At 32.7% G+C, this 18,157-nt stretch overlaps 2 protein-coding genes across 4 annotated transcripts; one reads left to right on the top strand and one right to left on the bottom strand.

The window, feature by feature from the left end:
* The first annotated feature begins 7,876 nt into the window (after positions 1-7,876).
* LOC131652146 (small ribosomal subunit protein eS4z-like) lies at positions 7,877-10,098 on the top strand. The gene is made up of 5 exons (XM_058921927.1): positions 7,877-7,956; positions 8,422-8,499; positions 8,597-8,777; positions 9,232-9,329; positions 9,466-10,098. The coding sequence occupies exons 1-5, from the start codon at positions 7,954-7,956 to the stop codon at positions 9,901-9,903; spliced, it is 798 nt and encodes a 265-aa protein (XP_058777910.1). The 5' UTR covers positions 7,877-7,953; the 3' UTR covers positions 9,904-10,098.
* A 1,574-nt stretch (positions 10,099-11,672) lies between these two features.
* LOC131652145 (protein DA1-related 1-like) lies at positions 11,673-15,669 on the bottom strand. 3 transcript variants are annotated; one of them, XM_058921926.1, is made up of 12 exons: positions 15,563-15,669; positions 14,888-15,024; positions 14,630-14,720; positions 14,277-14,541; positions 13,928-14,048; positions 13,668-13,751; positions 13,428-13,547; positions 13,080-13,292; positions 12,920-12,982; positions 12,695-12,813; positions 12,553-12,611; positions 11,673-12,463 (listed from the first exon to the last, which is right to left on the bottom strand). In XM_058921926.1, exons 2-12 carry the CDS (start codon positions 14,996-14,998, stop codon positions 12,120-12,122), a joined length of 1,590 nt encoding a protein of 529 aa, XP_058777909.1. In that variant the 5' UTR covers positions 14,999-15,024; positions 15,563-15,669; the 3' UTR covers positions 11,673-12,119. The 3 variants fall into 3 exon arrangements, with proteins under 3 accessions (XP_058777909.1, XP_058777908.1, XP_058777907.1); XM_058921925.1 differs by lacking the exon at positions 15,563-15,669 and adding an exon at positions 15,335-15,556 and having other exon boundaries at positions 11,674-12,463; XM_058921924.1 differs by lacking the exon at positions 15,563-15,669 and adding an exon at positions 15,258-15,556 and having other exon boundaries at positions 11,674-12,463.
* Positions 15,670-18,157: the final 2,488 nt, after the last annotated feature.

Raw genomic sequence — 18,157 nt, forward strand, 5'->3', positions numbered from 1 at the left:
ACTCTCTCCTATTATTAAAATACTTTGTGCGGTTAGCGAAAAAAAACACAAAATCTTAACATTTTAAAACAGAATTTATATTTTTTACATGGATAAAGTGAATCTCGCTCGCCTACTTAAAAGTAATACACAAACTATATTTTATGTTTGACATTTTTTTATTGAATAAACTTTTTACAAATACGATCATTTAAATAGAAGATAATATTGAGAAAAAAAAAGTTGTTACAACATCTTTTGTTTTACACAAAAGAAAGAATACTATCACCATGTTTTTTCTTTAAACCTATTTTAATTTTAAATTTGTATTTTTATTCAATCAAATCACACTATCTAATAATTATGATTTATTTTAAATATTTATAAAAGTGATATTATAATGCGATTTGAATGAAACATGTGCAAAAAAAATTACATTATCAATGTATTAGAGCTTAATCTATTTTCCTTAAATTTCTCTCCAAATCAAATATTTTCCTTAAATTTCTCTTCAAAAAAGATTTTACAAGAAATAATACTTCAAAAAGTATAAGCATCCAAAAATTACGGTTCCATTGAAATCTTGACCAAGACTACACAAGCTCCAGTATATATTTTCAACAAATACTTTTCGGATTAATATTTATATTGAGTTTTTGGGTATATGGATAATACATATTTAAATATTATCTACTATTAATAATACATATTTATATATTATCTATTAAATTACTATTATCATCTATAAAATTATATTTAACTGATTATAATTATTTTTAAAAGGCATTAAATATTTGAGTTCAATTTTCACAATAATCAGGTGTTATCGTTAGAGTCATTCTATATAATATATTTTTTTGTGCAAAAGTTATAATGAGTTTAAGAATGACGAGACAAGAGAAGGGTGAGATGATGAATCCTATAACTAATGAAGCTATTAACAATGAGGAATTTGCCAAGTTTAGGCAAAGATATTTGGTTGAGAGGAAGAATCCTATAACTAATGAAGCTATTAGTTATGAGGAATTTGCCAAGTTTAGGCAAAGATATTTGGTTATGCACTGTCCTTTGAAAACCTTCGGAGAAAAAGAAGAGAAAGAAAAAGAAGAGAGTTTAAAGCAAATAATAAAAAAGTGGTTCAACAATGCTATGAAGATGAAGAAAACAAACAAGAATGAATCTAAGAAGAAATTATCTTCACTTCATTCTTGGGGTCAATTCAGCCGTACTAGTCTTCCAAAGTTCGAGTTGAGAAAAACCCGATCGTGTATTCAATATCACGATTATGAATTGCTTGATTCTTAAAATTATATTTCTTATTTTTTTCACCAAGTATCTGATTTAATGGACTATCTAATTTAATTTTAAGGTCAGTTTGAACATCAAATAATTTCAATAATTTCAATAATTTCAGTTATCTTTTAATCACAGTTGTGGAAATTAAATCGCAGTCCTTCTTTTCAAATATAACCTCAATTACAACTTAACCAACTAACTATTGATACATTATATTTTTGTTAGTTTTCATTGGACTCTATAACTATGAGAAAAAGAGAAACATTATGTTTTGCATTATAGAATCAGTTGTATGATAAATTTATAGAATCAGTTGTATGATAAAATAATATAATATGTTAATAAATTTTTGATGTTTTTCTCAAATGGTTGTTTTAATTAACCAACAATTACACTTACAATGTTAGTCTATCTGTTTTTCTCGAATAAGAATAAGTTTAGAAGATTTGGATAGAAAATTTATTATTTTTAATTATAATTTCAGTTACAATTAATTTAACTTTAATTTATTAAGATTGATATAAAGATTAGTTAGATATGATCATATGATTAGATTATAGTAGATTAGATTTAAATTTTGAATTATAATTAAATCAAAATTGATTTGTTTTAAATTTAAAATTGGAACTAAAATCAATAATTTGATTTGTTTCAGATATGAAATTTGGATTAAATTAAATTATTTGATTTGGTAAAATAAATAAAATTTAAATAAATAAGTTTAAATAAGAGGTAAAATCAAAACAAAAATACTACCCTAAATCTTGACATTACTACCTCTCTAAATATATGACTAATTTATATTGCAAGAATAAAGAAAATCTGTTTTAGTATTTTAATTAATTTACACTCTCATTACTTTTGTGGTGAGCAAAATATATGACTCATTTATCTTGCATACTTTTGTTTCCTGAATAAAATACAAAAATATACTTTGGCTTTAATTGAGAGTTAAAAGAGGAGGAAAAGAGAAAACTTTGAAAAATAGTTTTTTTTAATTATAAAAAAATTCAATATTTTTTTTAAAATAGAATTTGTTTAAAATGATAAAAGAATGTTTCTCATTATCATTTTTTTAATATTTAACATAATATAACATTATAAATTATATGTGAATAATTTATCAAAATTCTTCAAAACTCTTGTCCAATATAATTTTTTTAGTTCCTCCAAGTTAATAGAATTTTGTGTTTTGACTAAAAACAAAATCCTCTCCACTAAAATTAAAGTCCCCTTCCTCTTCAAACTACAAAATAAAACTCTAAATTTTAGGATTTGTTTGAGAGTTTGGAGGAGAATAGAGGAAAGGGCTTTGAAAAAAAAAAATTAAATTATTTTGGTTGAGAGGGTTTTAGAGGGTTGTCTTTTATTCATAACACCAAATTTTTTTTAATTTGGGAAATTTAAAATTTATATTGAAGGAGAAGGTTTTAGAGGGTTTGGAGGATTTGCATAAATTTCTAAATATATTTTAGGTTGTTATAGTGTTATAAAAATTAAAAAATATAATTATTAATACTCTCTTACCATTCTATACAAAATTATTTTTTTTAAAATGTAAAATATTTTCCTATAAATATATTTTTTAAATTTATTTTCGGAAGCCTTCCGTTTTCCTCCCCTCCAAACTCTCAGAAAAAGTCTTAGGGTCAATTTGGGAGTTTGAAGGGGAAGGGGGACTTTGAAAAAAGAGAAGCATTGGGTGGAAAAATTGAAGGATTTTGGTTTGGAGGGTTTGTTTTTATTCATAACACCAAAATCCCTTAATTTGGAAACTCAAAATTTGTATTGAATGAGAGTTTTTGAGAATTTTGGAGGGCTTACATAAATTTTACAAATATCTTTTATGTTGTTATAATATTATGAAAATTAAAAATATAGTAATGATAAACACTCTTTTATCATTCTCACTATTACGGAAAACATATTTCACAACGGTTGTTAAAGGGATACCATCACGGTTGACCAACTATTGTGAGATTGGGTGTGACTGTAAGTGTGTAGTTTACAACCACGGTCTATTGACCTTTGTAGTAATCTGGATAGCGTGCTACCTATAACAATGGTTGTTTCAAACAACAATTGTGAAATAATTTATAGATCATAGGTTCGATACCTAGAAAATCATTTTTGGCATTTTTTATTCTGAATAGCGCTTTACGTAAAATAATGGTTGTGTTAAATAACAATTGTGAAATTGTCTGTTTTCTTATATATATTTTTTATTTTACAAAATTCCCAATTTTTAAACTTGATTTTTTGTGAATCATATCTGACCAGAAACATCAACATGCCTATTTGTGAATTGAATTAGATCGAAAATTATATTACATCGAAGACAAAATCCCATTAAGAACAAAAAAATGTATATTACATCAAAACTAAAATGGCACAAAACAACCTACAATGTACACATCATTACATCAAATAATAGTATCATGGTGTCTTAGTGTCTTATCTCTTGGTGTATTAACTTTAAACACCTATAATTTCAAATAATAATACTTGTTAGTAAATAACCTTAAAAATTATAACTTACAATAAATTATGAATGAAGAATATAAAATACTTACTTGTTAATTTTTCCGTATGCCTTTTTGATGATCGTTACGAATAACATGTATGTCATCTCTATCAACTTCTTCATATGAAATAAGCACTTGCGTTACGTAAGAAGAAGTGGAAGAAATATCAAAATTTTGATCACTATGAGGAATATTTTTTCCTTGGAGAATAATTGACCATCTCCTCGATAAGTCCGAAGGGTCTGTCACATAAAAAACTTATTTTGCTTGAGTAGCCATGATGAATGGTTCTGTCATATAAGTTGCTTTGCCAAGGTCAACCCGTGTGAATCCTAACTCCTCAGTTTGTACACTACTGTTATTGGAAACCCACTTGCATTTAAATAAAGACACTTAAAAATAACATAATCAATCCCCAAAATCTCCTCAATAACATCATAGAACGCACTAGTTTCTAAAACAGGATTTTTATCTTTCAAACTAGAGAAATACATGGATTCAACCTCAACCATAACCTCACTAATTTGCATTGTACTACGGTCATCTTTTACTCGTGTATAAAAAGAAAAATTAGAAATATCGTATGTCGTCCAAGTTGTCACATTAAAATTTTGCATGTACAACAACCATTTAATTATCTGAGATGCGTTATCATCATTAAAAATCCTCTTATTAAACCAACTTATGAATTTATTGTTATGTTGTGTCAATAATCACTTGTCATTCTTTCGGTGATATTTTTTCTTTATAACTATTTTGAAAGTAGTTGTGTAAGGTTCAATTTCACTGAGATTATTTAATATATAGAAATGTGCTTCGATAACTACATCCAGATCCATTGACTTAACATTTAAATCTTGAGTACCTCTACCTCCAAATCTGTCAGCATGACGAGACGTTGGAATTCTCATAGACTTTGTTTCCGACAAATAGTTTGAACAAAACTCAATAGCTTCTTCTGTGATGTACCTTTCAATGATTGAAGCTTTTGGCCGATGATGATTCTTCGTATATCCTTTAAAGATCTTCACATATAGCTCTGTTGGATACATCCACCTTAAATAAACTAGACCACGAAATCTGATTTCTCTGACTAGATGAACAAGTAAGTGAACCATAATGTCAAAAATGATGGAGGAAAATACATCTCCAATTGACACAGTGTTATTGTAGCCCCATCTTCTAATTCATCTAATTTTTTGAAATCAAGAACTTTATTACATATAGCATTGTAGAATAAGCACAATAGGACTATAATTACTCTTACATTTGGAAGGATGTCACGGATAGCCACTGGTAGAAGTTATTGCATCTAGACATAAAAATCATGAGATTTTAAGCCAATTATCTTGAGATCTTTCATCCATTTAAGTTTCTTGATGTTTGATGAGTAACCTTGGGAAACTTTAATACCACGCAAGCATTCGCAAAAACATTATTTTCCTTTTTAGATAAAGTGTGACATGCTAGAGGCAAATAAATTATTTTTCCTCGATCTTTTGGAGCCAACTGTTATCATATACTCATCTCTACCATATCTAAACGAGAATTCTTATTATCTTCAGTCTTTTTTTGGAATGATTATAGTGAAAATATCTTGTGATGCAAGGGGACTGGACTACTCTCAATTTGGGAGGAACCAAGATATATCATGTGTCACTTTATTTACTTCTGCATTTAATTATTCCGCTGTGCACTGAACTATGAAATCAGACTCTAGTCTAACTTAGTTCTTCTTGATACAAGATTTGATTTCCTCTACTAGGTTCTGAATCAAGATTGCAAAAACAAGTAAAATTTTGATATACACAATTCAATCCCCTTTATTGTGTATATTTTTCTCACCTTTATCTCCCATTTCATGAAGCCAATTTGGATTTAATCTTATCCAAAATTGGGATCCACATATTAGTTCTCATAGGATTTGACCCTAAAGGAATCCCTAAGAAATTGAAGGACTTTTCTTAAATCATACAAGAGAGAAAGTTTGAAGCAATTGATAAAAAATGTTGGCTAATGTTTATACCAAATAATTTACTCTTGTGAAAATTCACTCCCAAACCTGACACTAGATCAAAACCCCTTAAGATGACTTTTATCCTCTATACATTCTACCAACTGCTTTATCCTATCAACAAGGTGTCATCTGCAAACTAAAGGATCCCAAAGGAGGTTCTTTCCTAAACTCTGATTACTTCATACTCTCATACTTTTGAAGCCTTTATAACCAAACCTGTTATCCTTTCTGCTACCACCACAAAAAGGAAGAGTGATAAGGAATCACCCTGCCTTAAACCTCTTTCTATATCAAAATCCAAGGTGGAGCTCCCATTCACAAGAGCTGGCATTTAACTAGTGAAGACATAGGCCACCATCCATTGCATCAATAGAGGACCAAACCCCATTTTCTTTATCTTAAATCTGAGGAAATTCCAACTTACCATATCATAAGCCATCTCAAAGTCAACTTTGAAAAGCAAGCAGTCCTTCTTAGTTCTAGTAGCTAAATCAAGGATCTCATTAGCTTCTAAAACCCCATCTAAAAGTTGTTTCCCAAGAACAAATGTTGTTTGCAAGGAGAAACAAGACATCCCACTTTTCAATATAGATGCTAGAAGCTTCGCTAAAATCTTGTATAGACTACCCACCAAACAAATTGGTTTATACTCATCTAGCCCTTGATAATTAGGTTTCTTTGGGATTAGAGTAAGGAAATATGATGTTATAGCTTTTGACAATCTAGCCTTACTATAGAACTCCTTTACAAATATGATGATGTCCACCTTAAGGAAGCTCTTACAATTTTTGATAAAGATAAATTTATAGCTCACCAAGCTCAAGACTCTTTGATCCATGACACCCATAAATTGCTTCCTCATTTTTCTATTCAGAGAAAAGCTCTTCTTGAAATATTCTATCTGCCTGAGAAAGATTCCTGAATTCTATACCTTCCAACTAAGGCCTATTAGATTATAGTTCTTTGAATTTCTCACAAAAGTGCCTTTATTTCCTTTTTCGCTTTTCCTACATATTTAATGAACCTCATGCTATAATTTAGAGGACCTTTGAATTTCCTTTTATTTCTCATCTTGAAGATGGAATAAAAGCACATACTATTGCAATCTCCATCTCTCATCCACTTTAGTCTAAAGTTCTGATGAAGTAAGATCTCTTTGAGGGAGAGCTTCTTCCACATTAGACTAAAAACATTATTTCTTTTGATTACTAAGTCCAAAACCCGGTCCTTCTTACAAACTCCTAGTAACTTATCCATAGCATTGACCTCCTATACCCCTTATTCTTCCTTCAAGTCAAATCAACCGAAAACTTCTTTTGAATGGATAATCACATTTCTTAGTGGCATTTTGTGTTCCACCATATATTCCTTCTATTTCCCACCTTTATCACAGTAAAATATTACTTTGTTGTTTCTCCATCTCTTACCTATTCCGGTACCTGAGTGAGCGATGATAACAATTACTTTATTTATAATTCCAACATTCTTAATCCTCCTTATCACATTTTCTCGTATATCAAATATTTGTGTAATTGAGAATGCATCAGTGATATTTACACATATTTAATTTGTATCACATATTTGTAAAAGGATTTCCATGTCTGTGCAACATAAAAAAAGTATAAAAAAATATAAAAAACCCGCCGAATTACTTAATGATAAGTAGACTGATACACAAAATGTAAGTCACCGGATAATATTAAACCAAATTATCTAGAACAAGTTGCAAACCCAAGAACATACCAACAAATTCTTTGCGTATAAAAAATACAAATCAGACACCATAACAAAAAGTTCTTCAATAAAAAAAACGTATCGAATAACTTTTTTCAGAGTACTCCAGTAAAGTAAACATACGTGAGGTGCAAAATTCCTCAAATTTGAATAACTTGAGAGAAATGGTAAAAATAAATTGGTAAATTAATTTTTTATTTTTGAAATCTTGGTAAAAAATGGTAGGGGTGGGGGATAAATAAAGGGAAGGGTAAAATTTTCTAAGGCCCATTACAACTAACGATTCTGGGCCCATATCCATTCTTCTACAATTAGGGTTTTTCTCATAACCTAAAGCCGCAGCTTCCACTCTTCACTTTGTTTCTCTAGCTTTGTAGCTCTTGTTTCGCTTATTCATCCAAAATGGTTAGTACGCTCTTCTTCGCCTCTCAGATTTTTCATTTTGATACTCTTTCAATCTCATATTCATAATGGTATTCGATTTTTCATTGTCCTTAATTTTTGTGATTTGCTCAAAATTCAATTTTCAGTTTCTGATATAGTTTTACTTTACCAGTGTTACAATTTGTTTATGTGTATGTTACGAAAGTACTCAATTTCAATTTTCACCTCTGGCAAATCACGGTTTTGATATTAATTTTACATTGTATATTATCGACTGAAGTGGATTTAGTATTGATCCGTATGTCCCCTAATTTGTTAGGGAGTTTATAAAGCTTTATAATTTGATTTCTGAGATTAGGATTTATCTGTTTGGAGTTGAGTTTGATTGTTAGATCTATTAATTTAGGTTCTGTTTGAATAAATTTTTCATATAAGTTGATCCAAACAAGCCCTTGTGTTTGATTTTAATGTTTGTGAATGCGACAGGCTAGAGGATTGAAGAAGCATTTGAAGAGGCTCAATGCTCCCAAGCATTGGATGCTTGACAAATTGGGCGGTGCTTTTGTAAGTGAAATTTATGTTATATTTCAATTGGTTTGGTTTGGTTTGGTTTGCAAGAGTGTTTTATAAGGCTAATGTTACTTTTGTGGGAATTATATAGGCTCCTAAACCCTCATCTGGGCCACACAAGTCCAGGGAATGCCTGCCACTCATCCTCATATTGCGTAACAGATTGAAGTATGCTTTGACATACCGTGAAGTCATTGCTATTCTGATGCAACGACATGTCCTTGTTGATAACAAAGTTAGGACTGACAAGACTTATCCTGCTGGATTCATGGGTATGTATGATGCTAGTCATTTTTTACTATAAATGTTCAATTTGTTTTTTTTGCCGTCAACAATTTATTCCATGGTTATATGTTTTTTTATATGCTATAACTTGTTTTTTGAGCTTGATGACTTCTCGCATAATATAGTATTGTACTGGAACTCTGGAACCGATATTTGTTTGTAGAGCGTGAAAGGGGAGTTTAATAATAACTGAATCCCATGGTTTAATCTTAACAAATCCAGGGTTTAGTTTCTTTGACTCTGCTACAAAAGATTATCAATGTTAACCAGTTTATGGAGCTATGTTCTTAGTTTACTTGTATAATATCCTGCGGCAAAAGTGTGAGCTGAAGTTTGGTTAATTAAATAACTTGCATGATAATCCCAGTATAAATGTTCTATACTTCATTTGAAATAGCTGTAGCCATGATTTATTTTCTTGCTAAAATTTTCTCTTCACAGATGTTGTGTCCATCCCTAAAACAAATGAGAGCTTTCGCTTGCTTTATGATACCAAAGGAAGATTCCGTCTCCATTCTGTCAGAGAAGACGAGTCAAAGGTACCTTCATTTGCTTAATCATGTCAATCTCTCTGTCCATGTAATTTTATTTTTAAAATTTTGAGTAGCATCCTTGTAAGTATATATTTTGTTTGCTTCATTTTAGTTTTTCATGTTTGCCTTGCTTGTGATGCAGTTCAAGCTCTGCAAGGTCCGCTCAGTGCAATTTGGGCAGAAAGGTATCCCATACCTGAACACCTATGATGGTCGCACCATCCGCTACCCAGACCCTGTCATCAGGGCTAATGACACCATTAAGCTGGATCTTGAGGAGAACAAGATTGTTGACTTCATCAAATTTGATGTTGGAAATGTAGTCATGGTTACTGGTGGAAGGAATAGGGGACGTGTTGGAGTGATCAAGAGCAGGGAGAAGCATAAGGGAACCTTCGAGACAATCCACGTTCAGGATGCCACCGGTCATGAGTTTGCAACCCGTTTGGGCAATGTGTTCACCATTGGCAAGGGTACAAAGCCATGGGTGTCTCTTCCCAAGGGTAAGGGTATCAAGCTTACAGTTATTGAGGAAGCTAGGAAGAGAGCTGCTGCAGCCCAACAAGCAGTTGCTGCTTAAATTTTCTTTGGAATGAATTTATAATAGACTGAAGTGTTTTGTAGCTTTATTCAACTCTTTTGGTTTTACTTGTCTTTTCAATTTTGTTCTCTATCAATCAACAATACCTCTTTATTATTTTGATAAAAATTAAGGGGATAATGTATAACATTCTCTGATGAGCTTGTTTTTAAAGAAACTTAAGATAATGGCCTATGCCCTTGGCTCATAACAAAAAAGTGGTAGTGATAAAATTAGATTTTAGTTAGTATTAGTATACATTTCTGGTGCAATAAAGTTTTGCAATGCAAATTATCCTATTTTTCAATACCAAAATTTGAAAAGGTTTCATAGAAATTATTGTGTAAGTATCATAATGTTTAGAAATGCAAATGATACTATTTTTCAATACCAAAATTTGAAAAGATTTCGAAGAAATTAATGTGTCAGTATCATAATGTTGAGAAATGATATGTTTGTAGAACAATTGTACATTTTATATTTTAATTCGATCAAAAAATTATTTGATTTTATAACCGGATTTCAAATTGTAGTCATGTCAATTACAACCATGGTGGCTAGCTCCCATTTGCCTTACTTCGATGCCATTCTTGATGTAAAAGAGACCAACAACATTCTCTTTATAGGGGTGGCCTTATATGTTCCCTCATTAAGGGGTGGGAAATGCTCTTTTCACCTTTATTGTCTCTCCCACATTGAGAAAAGATTAAAATGTCTGCAGAAATGGGTGGAAAATGCTCTTTCCACCCTCATGGCTTTCACACCATTGTGATTTGAAGTAAAAATGCCGAGAAACTCTTATTCTGAAAAATCTTGATCCGGTGATGCATTTTCGTATGCACGAAAAATTGATCTGGAGATACATCTCCGAAATGCCCCTTAATTCATTAGTCAGTGAGTTTTTCCTACGGACCTATTCTAACATATATTCACAAACAAAAAACATAGACCTAAAGTGTGAAAAGAGCATTTCGGAGTTGGCCTTATATAGGCCTAAAGTCATACAAGGGAGCCCAATTACTAACAATCACCACCTTAACTGATTACTACAGGAAAAGCAAAACAATTTACAACAAAACAAATTACTTGTAATTCAAGTCACATATCAAGCCCATCTAACAATGAGCTACAGGTTCCATCTTCAAAGGTTTGGTCATGATTAATTATCTTATGTTATCCCTATTAATTTGACTCCAATTTCCTTTGCTCCATAAGTAAGCGTTGTCAGCTCCTAAGTTTTGTTACTATCAATGGCTTTCATATCTAGATACGTGGCCTTCCTCCATAGTTCCTTCTTTGCATCTTCTTCGTAAGTGAGTGGATCTTCAATGGTATTGAACACATCCAAGTTATGCAGGTCAGTATCTTCAATTTCTTCTTCACCAGTGACATTGAGGAACATTTTGATTCACAACTTTAAGGAACATTTTGATTCACAACTTTAAGGTCCCGAGGAGGAATAGGCTGCTTTTCAAGAGTAGGATCATTCACCATCAGAGTTGCAAGAGCTTATATCTTCTTGAGCTATGAAAAGCGTTTCTTCACCATCATCAAATTCATCGTAGTTGACATTTTCCTTATTAGCATAGGACCCGGGTTAGAGCCTTATAACACGTATTGGTGTTAGAGCAATGGTTTTTGGGTCTATATAAAACTAACCACATTCTCATTAAGGGGTTAGCTTTATATAGATCCAAAAACCATTGCTTATGTTTTCTAATTATAAATAAAAGTAAAGAAATCATAAAATATATAATTTTTTTATAATTAAAAACAATAAATATAAAAGCGAGTCTCATAATTAACCAATCTTACATCACATATCAACTCTCAGATTTTAGCCACTGAAAACCAAGATGTGCATTTTTATTCCTTGTTGTCTCTAGTATTAAACTTCATAGGATTTATGATATAACTTAGAGGCATCATGTTAAGAAAAATCAAAAACAAAAAGTATTTATGATAACTTTAATTCAAAATTATTTCCTATTTTGGAATCCTTAAGACCTTCAACAGTTTCTATGATGGCAGCTGAATTCTTTTGCCTCTCGAACGAAAAACTCAGTCGTTGAATTAATCAAATGACTGAGAGATCAACACTATCAATTGTTTGATTAATCCAACGACTGATATTTAATTCGAGCAGACAGTAGGGGCTAGAGAGGAAAGGAAACCCTCTGGAGCAAGATGAGGTAAAAAACTTATGCTAGCTATTTTCAACATGGAAAAGTTCCGGTCAAGTGGATATGATCAAGGGTACTTTTAAGATCATACTTAAGTACTGCCTTGTTACCCAATCTGAATCCATCTCCATAGGCTGACGAGGTATCGGACTCAATCTGGTGTTTGAAAAACTCCCCAAGTTTCTTCTCAAAATCAGACCGTTTACCCTTCTTTGATGACGCAGCAGTGGACGGTGGTATTGACGACGATGATGACGATGAAGACGAAGATGGTGCATTATTATTCCCAGATCCAGAATAGAGCTCTGATTCTAGCCACATGTGAGCCAAGACTTGGCAGATTCCCTCTTCAACTTCTGGACTCAGGTTCGGATAACCTGTAAAAAAACATTTTTTTTCCATGTTAACACATGAAACAAAAATGTAAATTTTCTTCGTGATTTTCATCTTGGAAGAGGTGAAACACCTTTAAGCCTTAGCCATGCATGCATTATCTCGTGAGCTAGGATTGATCCAGTCAACAGCCTATAAACACAATCATTGAATCAGTGAAATGAGTGAAAGTCTTATGCAGGTACCAGATGTGAAAGTAGATCGTGGAAAGTTACCTAGGTAGCCCATACAAAACAAGTACGGCTGTCACCTCACATCGACGGGTCAGTCTATAAGGCTCAGTTATCATGTCCGTGACTCGGTGTCCTGCCCCAATCTTTGGTCTTTTTAAAATCTGGTGTTACATGAAATGTGTAAAACCGTTATATAATAATGCAAAGTCTTTTATATCAGAATTAGACGTGCGTAAAGAATCAAATTTGGAAGCAAGGAATCCGTACGGTGGTAACAGTCTGCTCTTCCGACAAGCATAGTCCTCTAGTTTCAGGTAAATGGTGATGACCCTATATTTGATACGGAAAAGCAAAATAACAACTTTAAGTTAGGATAACAGATAAAAAAAAGGAAGGAATAGAAGTAACAATACACATTAGCACATACATTCTTTTCTCCCTCCATGGCCTCATTCAATGCCTGTCTCTCGACCAAAAGCATAGGAACTTGCTGCTCCAATTTCATATTTAAACCTTCGTAAAAATCTAGTATTTCAAGGTAGAGAGGTTGGCATTCATGACTATCCATTATTGCTGAGTCAAGACACTCGAGACATAGCTTTCGACCATCATCAAGCAAAATATATTTTGAATCCTTTGGCTGCAGGGATTAGAAAGTTTCATATTAGATAATAGGAAAAGATAACAACAGATGAGAAGGGGGGCAACATTGGCTCACCGCCGGTATCTTCTATTAGTAACAAAATGAAATGTTCTGGGAGCTGATATAACTGACCTCCATTCTTTCACAGCTACAACAACGAGGAGTGCCGTCGAGCTCATGTGTTGGACAGTATTTTTGCATCCAGAAAGGGTGAGCTCTATACTCAATGAGGCCAGCTGAGTTAGCCGGGATCTGTAGTGAAAGAATAAAAAATTGTCGTGAGCACCACATTTTCACCGCAATGGCTTATGATGTTTGCACTTGTACCCTAATAGACAACTGCAAGTGAAAGACTCCTGCCAAGATACTTACAAAATTCTTGCAAACATCGCATCTTGGATGATGCTTCTCCTTGTAGCAGGATTTATGGTAAGGACGGTTGCTATTCATCGAAAACTGCAAAGGAACAAAAAGATGTTGTAGTATTATTCATAATAATTATTGAGATTGACTAAGAAAAGAGATAAATAATTTGAAGTCCCTAACTAAATGAATCTCTGAGTAAAGTTTCAACTTGTTTTGATTAAACTCGGTTTTATCTAGCAAGAAAACATAGATAACGAAACTCTAACCTCATAATCAGTGATTGGCAGATGGCAAGTATGGCAACAGAAGCATTGTGGATGCCAGACACCTCCCATGCAACTTAAAAATCTCCCATGGCCAATCTCAGCATTGCATCCAGCACAGATTCTGCACACAAATTTTCCAGAACCAGGTTTATTGTTCATTTTTAATAAGGGAAAATAACCATTAAAATACGAAAACTAAAATTCCAAAAATGTCTACTATATTGATCCACGTTGTTGCAACAGAGGCCAATATTTCAATTTTTAGGCGCGTCTAGTGAACTTCAGCGCTTTCCATAAAAAGTATTTGGATTCACTATTCAGATAAAGATGTGATCATGCCCAAAATTACCTGAATCCAGGTGGAAAGAGGGGGGGAGGAGGTTGAGATAAAGAATCATTGCCATGTCGAGGAGGAGAACCAACGTTCAAACTTAATTGAATTGCCTTAGCAAGTTCCTCATCTTCCTCAAGTTGATCTTTGGCACGGCGTTCATTTTCCTCCTGCTGAATTTTAGCTAGCAGTTCATCTTCATCTCGTTGAACTTTACCAACATTCTCGTCTTCCTCATCAAGTTTACAAAGTTCATTGTCTTCTTCAGACCGAGAGTCGTCCTCTGAGATATTACGAGGTAAAAAAACATGAGACATTTCTCTTATCCGTCCAGATGCGAATGGTAGATCGATTATTAGCATAAATCTTACCAACAACTTTCTTCCCTTTCAGATCCTCCTCTGATAGAGAGAGTGCAATAGCACGGTCGATATCTTCTTTCTCGACATCCGTCAAATCATCCTGCACTCAATTCGTCACAATTACATATTCAAACTATCTCGCTAAGTCTCATAAAAACCAGTACCGTACTACCGTATCAGATTCAAGTCACAATCAAGCAAAGTCAGAATTGTAACATTAGACTATAATTTCAATTTCTTACTATAGTAAAGAAAAACTTAAGTTACCACTGAACTATGTTGAGTATCCCAAATTCTATTATCACCATGTTTGCCATTGTATCGCCCTCGCAAAATTCGATGATTAGAGCCATTGAGAAACTTGGTAAGCCAACCCATATTACACAAAACTATTCTCCTTTTCCCTGAAAATACATTCCACAATTCATGTTAGAAAAAAAAAAATTCTAACTAATCTAATAAACTATAGGCTATGCATTGAATACAAACTTTGAAATACAAATGCAGTATGATATTTTTATGTACAAGTTTTCTATCAGAATTAACAACTGCAATATAATACACAACTTCACCGACATGTCTTCAAGATAATATATCACAAAATAAACATAATTATTTGGATAGATGATAAAAATACCCAAAAAAAGAAAAGGGGTATCATGATTCTTGAAGAAAGGGAAGTTTTTTTCTTTGAAATTGCAGTGAAACAGACACCTGTTAGCTCGAATTTCTTTACTTCAGGAACACCCAATTGGATTGTTTAAGAAGTAAAAAGCATAGATTGTGATAAGAAAATGAAATCTAATAGAACCCAATTGAAGAATGGGATTAATATGTATAGAAAAATGGAATCTTTTGGATAGTGAAGATGAAGCGACAGTGGTGGTGAGTAACCACCAGAAGATCTTTTGAGGCCAGAAAAGGAAAGAAGGGGAATAGTACCTGAATTGGATATTGAATTATACTTGAGAAAAAGTATAGAAAAAAACAGAGAAAAAAAAAGGTAAAAGTATATTTATTCAGTAGGAGTGTGTTTGTTTGAAATTAAGATTGAAATGAGTTTGGAGGGGAAGGGATGGAAGGACTTTGGAAAATAAGAAGAATTTGGTGAAAAGAATAAAAAAAATTTGGGTAGGAAGGTTTTGGAGGGTTTGGTTTTATTTGTGACACCAAAAACCCCATAAAATGGGGAACTCAAAAATTATATTGAAGGAGGATTTTGGAGGACTTACATTATCCAAATTAGGGGTGATCGTATCCGAACCAATCCAAAAGCAAAACCGCAAATCGAACCAATCCAAACCGAAACCGCAAAAAACCGCGTTTGGTTTGGATGATTTTGGATGACTTTTAAACTGAACCGCGCGGGTCGGTTTGGTTCGCGGTTTTTATTTCACAAAACCGAACTGAACCGAACCAAACCGCATATTTAACTTAAGTTTTGAATTTTATAATTAATTTATTATCTTTACTAATCCAATTGCACACAACCACACCTCATGTTTTGAATTTTAATAATTAATTTATTAACTTAAGTTTTGGCATAATCCACATAGTTTTTGTATTTTATTGAGCTACATATATATGTAATTCTCTACTGTCTACTATATGTATTTCATTTATAATGCATTTTTAGTTCTCTAAGGTTCTTGTAATATAACTTTTTTTTATGGTATAATATCATATATTATATTGACATTAAATTACTTTCCTTTTTCTTTTTATTTCAGTACATTTTTATTTTATAGTGTAAACCGCGGTCCACCGAACCGATCCTAACCGCATTGGTTTGGTTTGGTTTGGTTTGGATGACTTTTTAAAAATCAACCGAACCAAACCGAACCGCATGCATTTTTATCTCGCGGTTAGGATGACTTTTATGCTCAAAACCGAACCAAACCGCACCGCGAACACCCCTAATCCAAATATCTTTTAGGTTGTTATACTATTTTGAAAATTAAAAATTTTGTAATGATAATGACATCATTCTAAACAAAATCATTTTTTCAAAAAATATCAAATATTTTTCTATATTTTTTAAAAAATTCGTTTTCAGATGCCTTTCCCTCCCCTCCAAACTCCCAAACATAGCCTAAGTGTTATCCTAAAACATTATTATTTGTATACTTGGAATTGGAATAAAATATAATCCAAAAGTATTGACATGTTTTATTTTTTAATTTAAAGTTAAAAAAAATCTCTCTCTCTCTCTCATATAGGAAATCAATCTCATCCATACCTTTTTCTATAAATTTGACACATTCCTGAAATGGGAGCAAATTTAGTCCAAATGTTTCAATTTGGATAACTACTAAAAAAATTGGAGTAATAACCCTTAACACTGCAACAACCGATCACCATACATTTGCATCAACTTTAGCATGAACCTCGACAAGCAAGAAAATGGAAAATAAGAGTGGATTCAGGTTAGCAGAAATAGGATGCAACATGGAGAAAAAGGGCCAAAATAGGATACTAGCAACAAAAGGAATGGTAAGGATTTGAAAGATAGCGAATCAAGCACGTTTTTCTTCACAGAGTTTCCTGAGGACTTTGGAGCCAAAGAGATGTATGCCATATTCAAGGAGTTTAGAGATGTGGATGAAATCATCATTCCACCAAGGAGAGACAAAAGGGGCAAACAATTTGGTTTTGCACCTTTTTTTCAATATTCAGGATGCAAGAATGATGGCCACAAAGCTTGACATCATCATCATTGGAACTAGGAAGATCCATGCTAACATACCAAGGTTTGATCGAGGAGCAAAGCATGTTGTACCTAGAGGTGATGCCAAACATCGATAGAACACGAGAATACTGGTTGGGACAAATGTGGATATGTGAGTCAATAGAAATGTGGAGGGAGACATGATATTACAAAAGGGAGGTGGAATAAATAGAAAGGCATATGCACAAATAGTTATTAACAACAAAAAGTATAACAATGTAGATAATAACATGGTCCAGGGAAAGAAGGTTCCATTGGCACCCTTGGAGTACAACTTGGAGGCTGAAGACATGTAGAGGATTTATTAAGCGTACATTGGGGTGGTGGAGAACCCAAGAGCAACTTATAACATGCAAGAATACTTCAGCATGGAAGGTTATTTTGGGATAAAAGTAACACCACTTAGAGCTAATTTGTGCTTGTTAGAAGAAAGGGAGGAGGGAAATTGAAAACGTTGGTAGAAGAGGAATCAGATTGTATCAAGCAATGGTTTATAGAGATAAGGCCATGGAATCCATAGGAGGTGGATAATGAAAAGCTAACATGGTTAAGAGTCTTAAGTTTAGTGTGCCATGCTTGGAATCCAAAAGTATTTGAGTTCGTGACAAAACCAGTTGGTGTGTTTGTCTGTTCAGATGAAGAAACCACCAAACATGTCAATTTGGACGTTGCCAGAATACTAGTAAGAAAAAAATATTACTTGTTATTGAATGAAACATGCAACATTTCGATCAATGGAGATGTATTCGGGATCAAAGTTGTAGAAGGTCATCATGGGCCTAAGCGTATCACAATGAAATCTCCAAACA

The sequence above is a fragment of the Vicia villosa genome, linkage group LG2 (genome assembly GCF_029867415.1).
Source record: "Vicia villosa cultivar HV-30 ecotype Madison, WI linkage group LG2, Vvil1.0, whole genome shotgun sequence".
NCBI classification, from domain to species: domain Eukaryota; kingdom Viridiplantae; phylum Streptophyta; class Magnoliopsida; order Fabales; family Fabaceae; genus Vicia; species Vicia villosa.

Excerpts from the sequence above, each read along its gene's own strand:
- LOC131652146 (XM_058921927.1), top strand. Across the intron at positions 8,500-8,596 it reads ACAAATTGGGCGGTGCTTTT|GCTCCTAAACCCTCATCTGG; the intron begins GTAAGTGAAATT and ends GGAATTATATAG. Across the intron at positions 8,778-9,231 it reads TTATCCTGCTGGATTCATGG|ATGTTGTGTCCATCCCTAAA; the intron begins GTATGTATGATG and ends TTCTCTTCACAG.
- LOC131652145 (XM_058921926.1), bottom strand. The coding sequence starts at position 14,998 with ATGGGTTGGCTTACCAAGTTTCTCAATGGCTCTAATCATCGAATTTTG. Across the intron at positions 14,721-14,887 it reads ATACTCAACATAGTTCAGTG|GATGATTTGACGGATGTCGA; the intron begins GTAACTTAAGTT and ends AATTGAGTGCAG. Across the intron at positions 12,983-13,079 it reads CCATGGAGGGAGAAAAGAAT|GGTCATCACCATTTACCTGA; the intron begins GTATGTGCTAAT and ends TATCAAATATAG.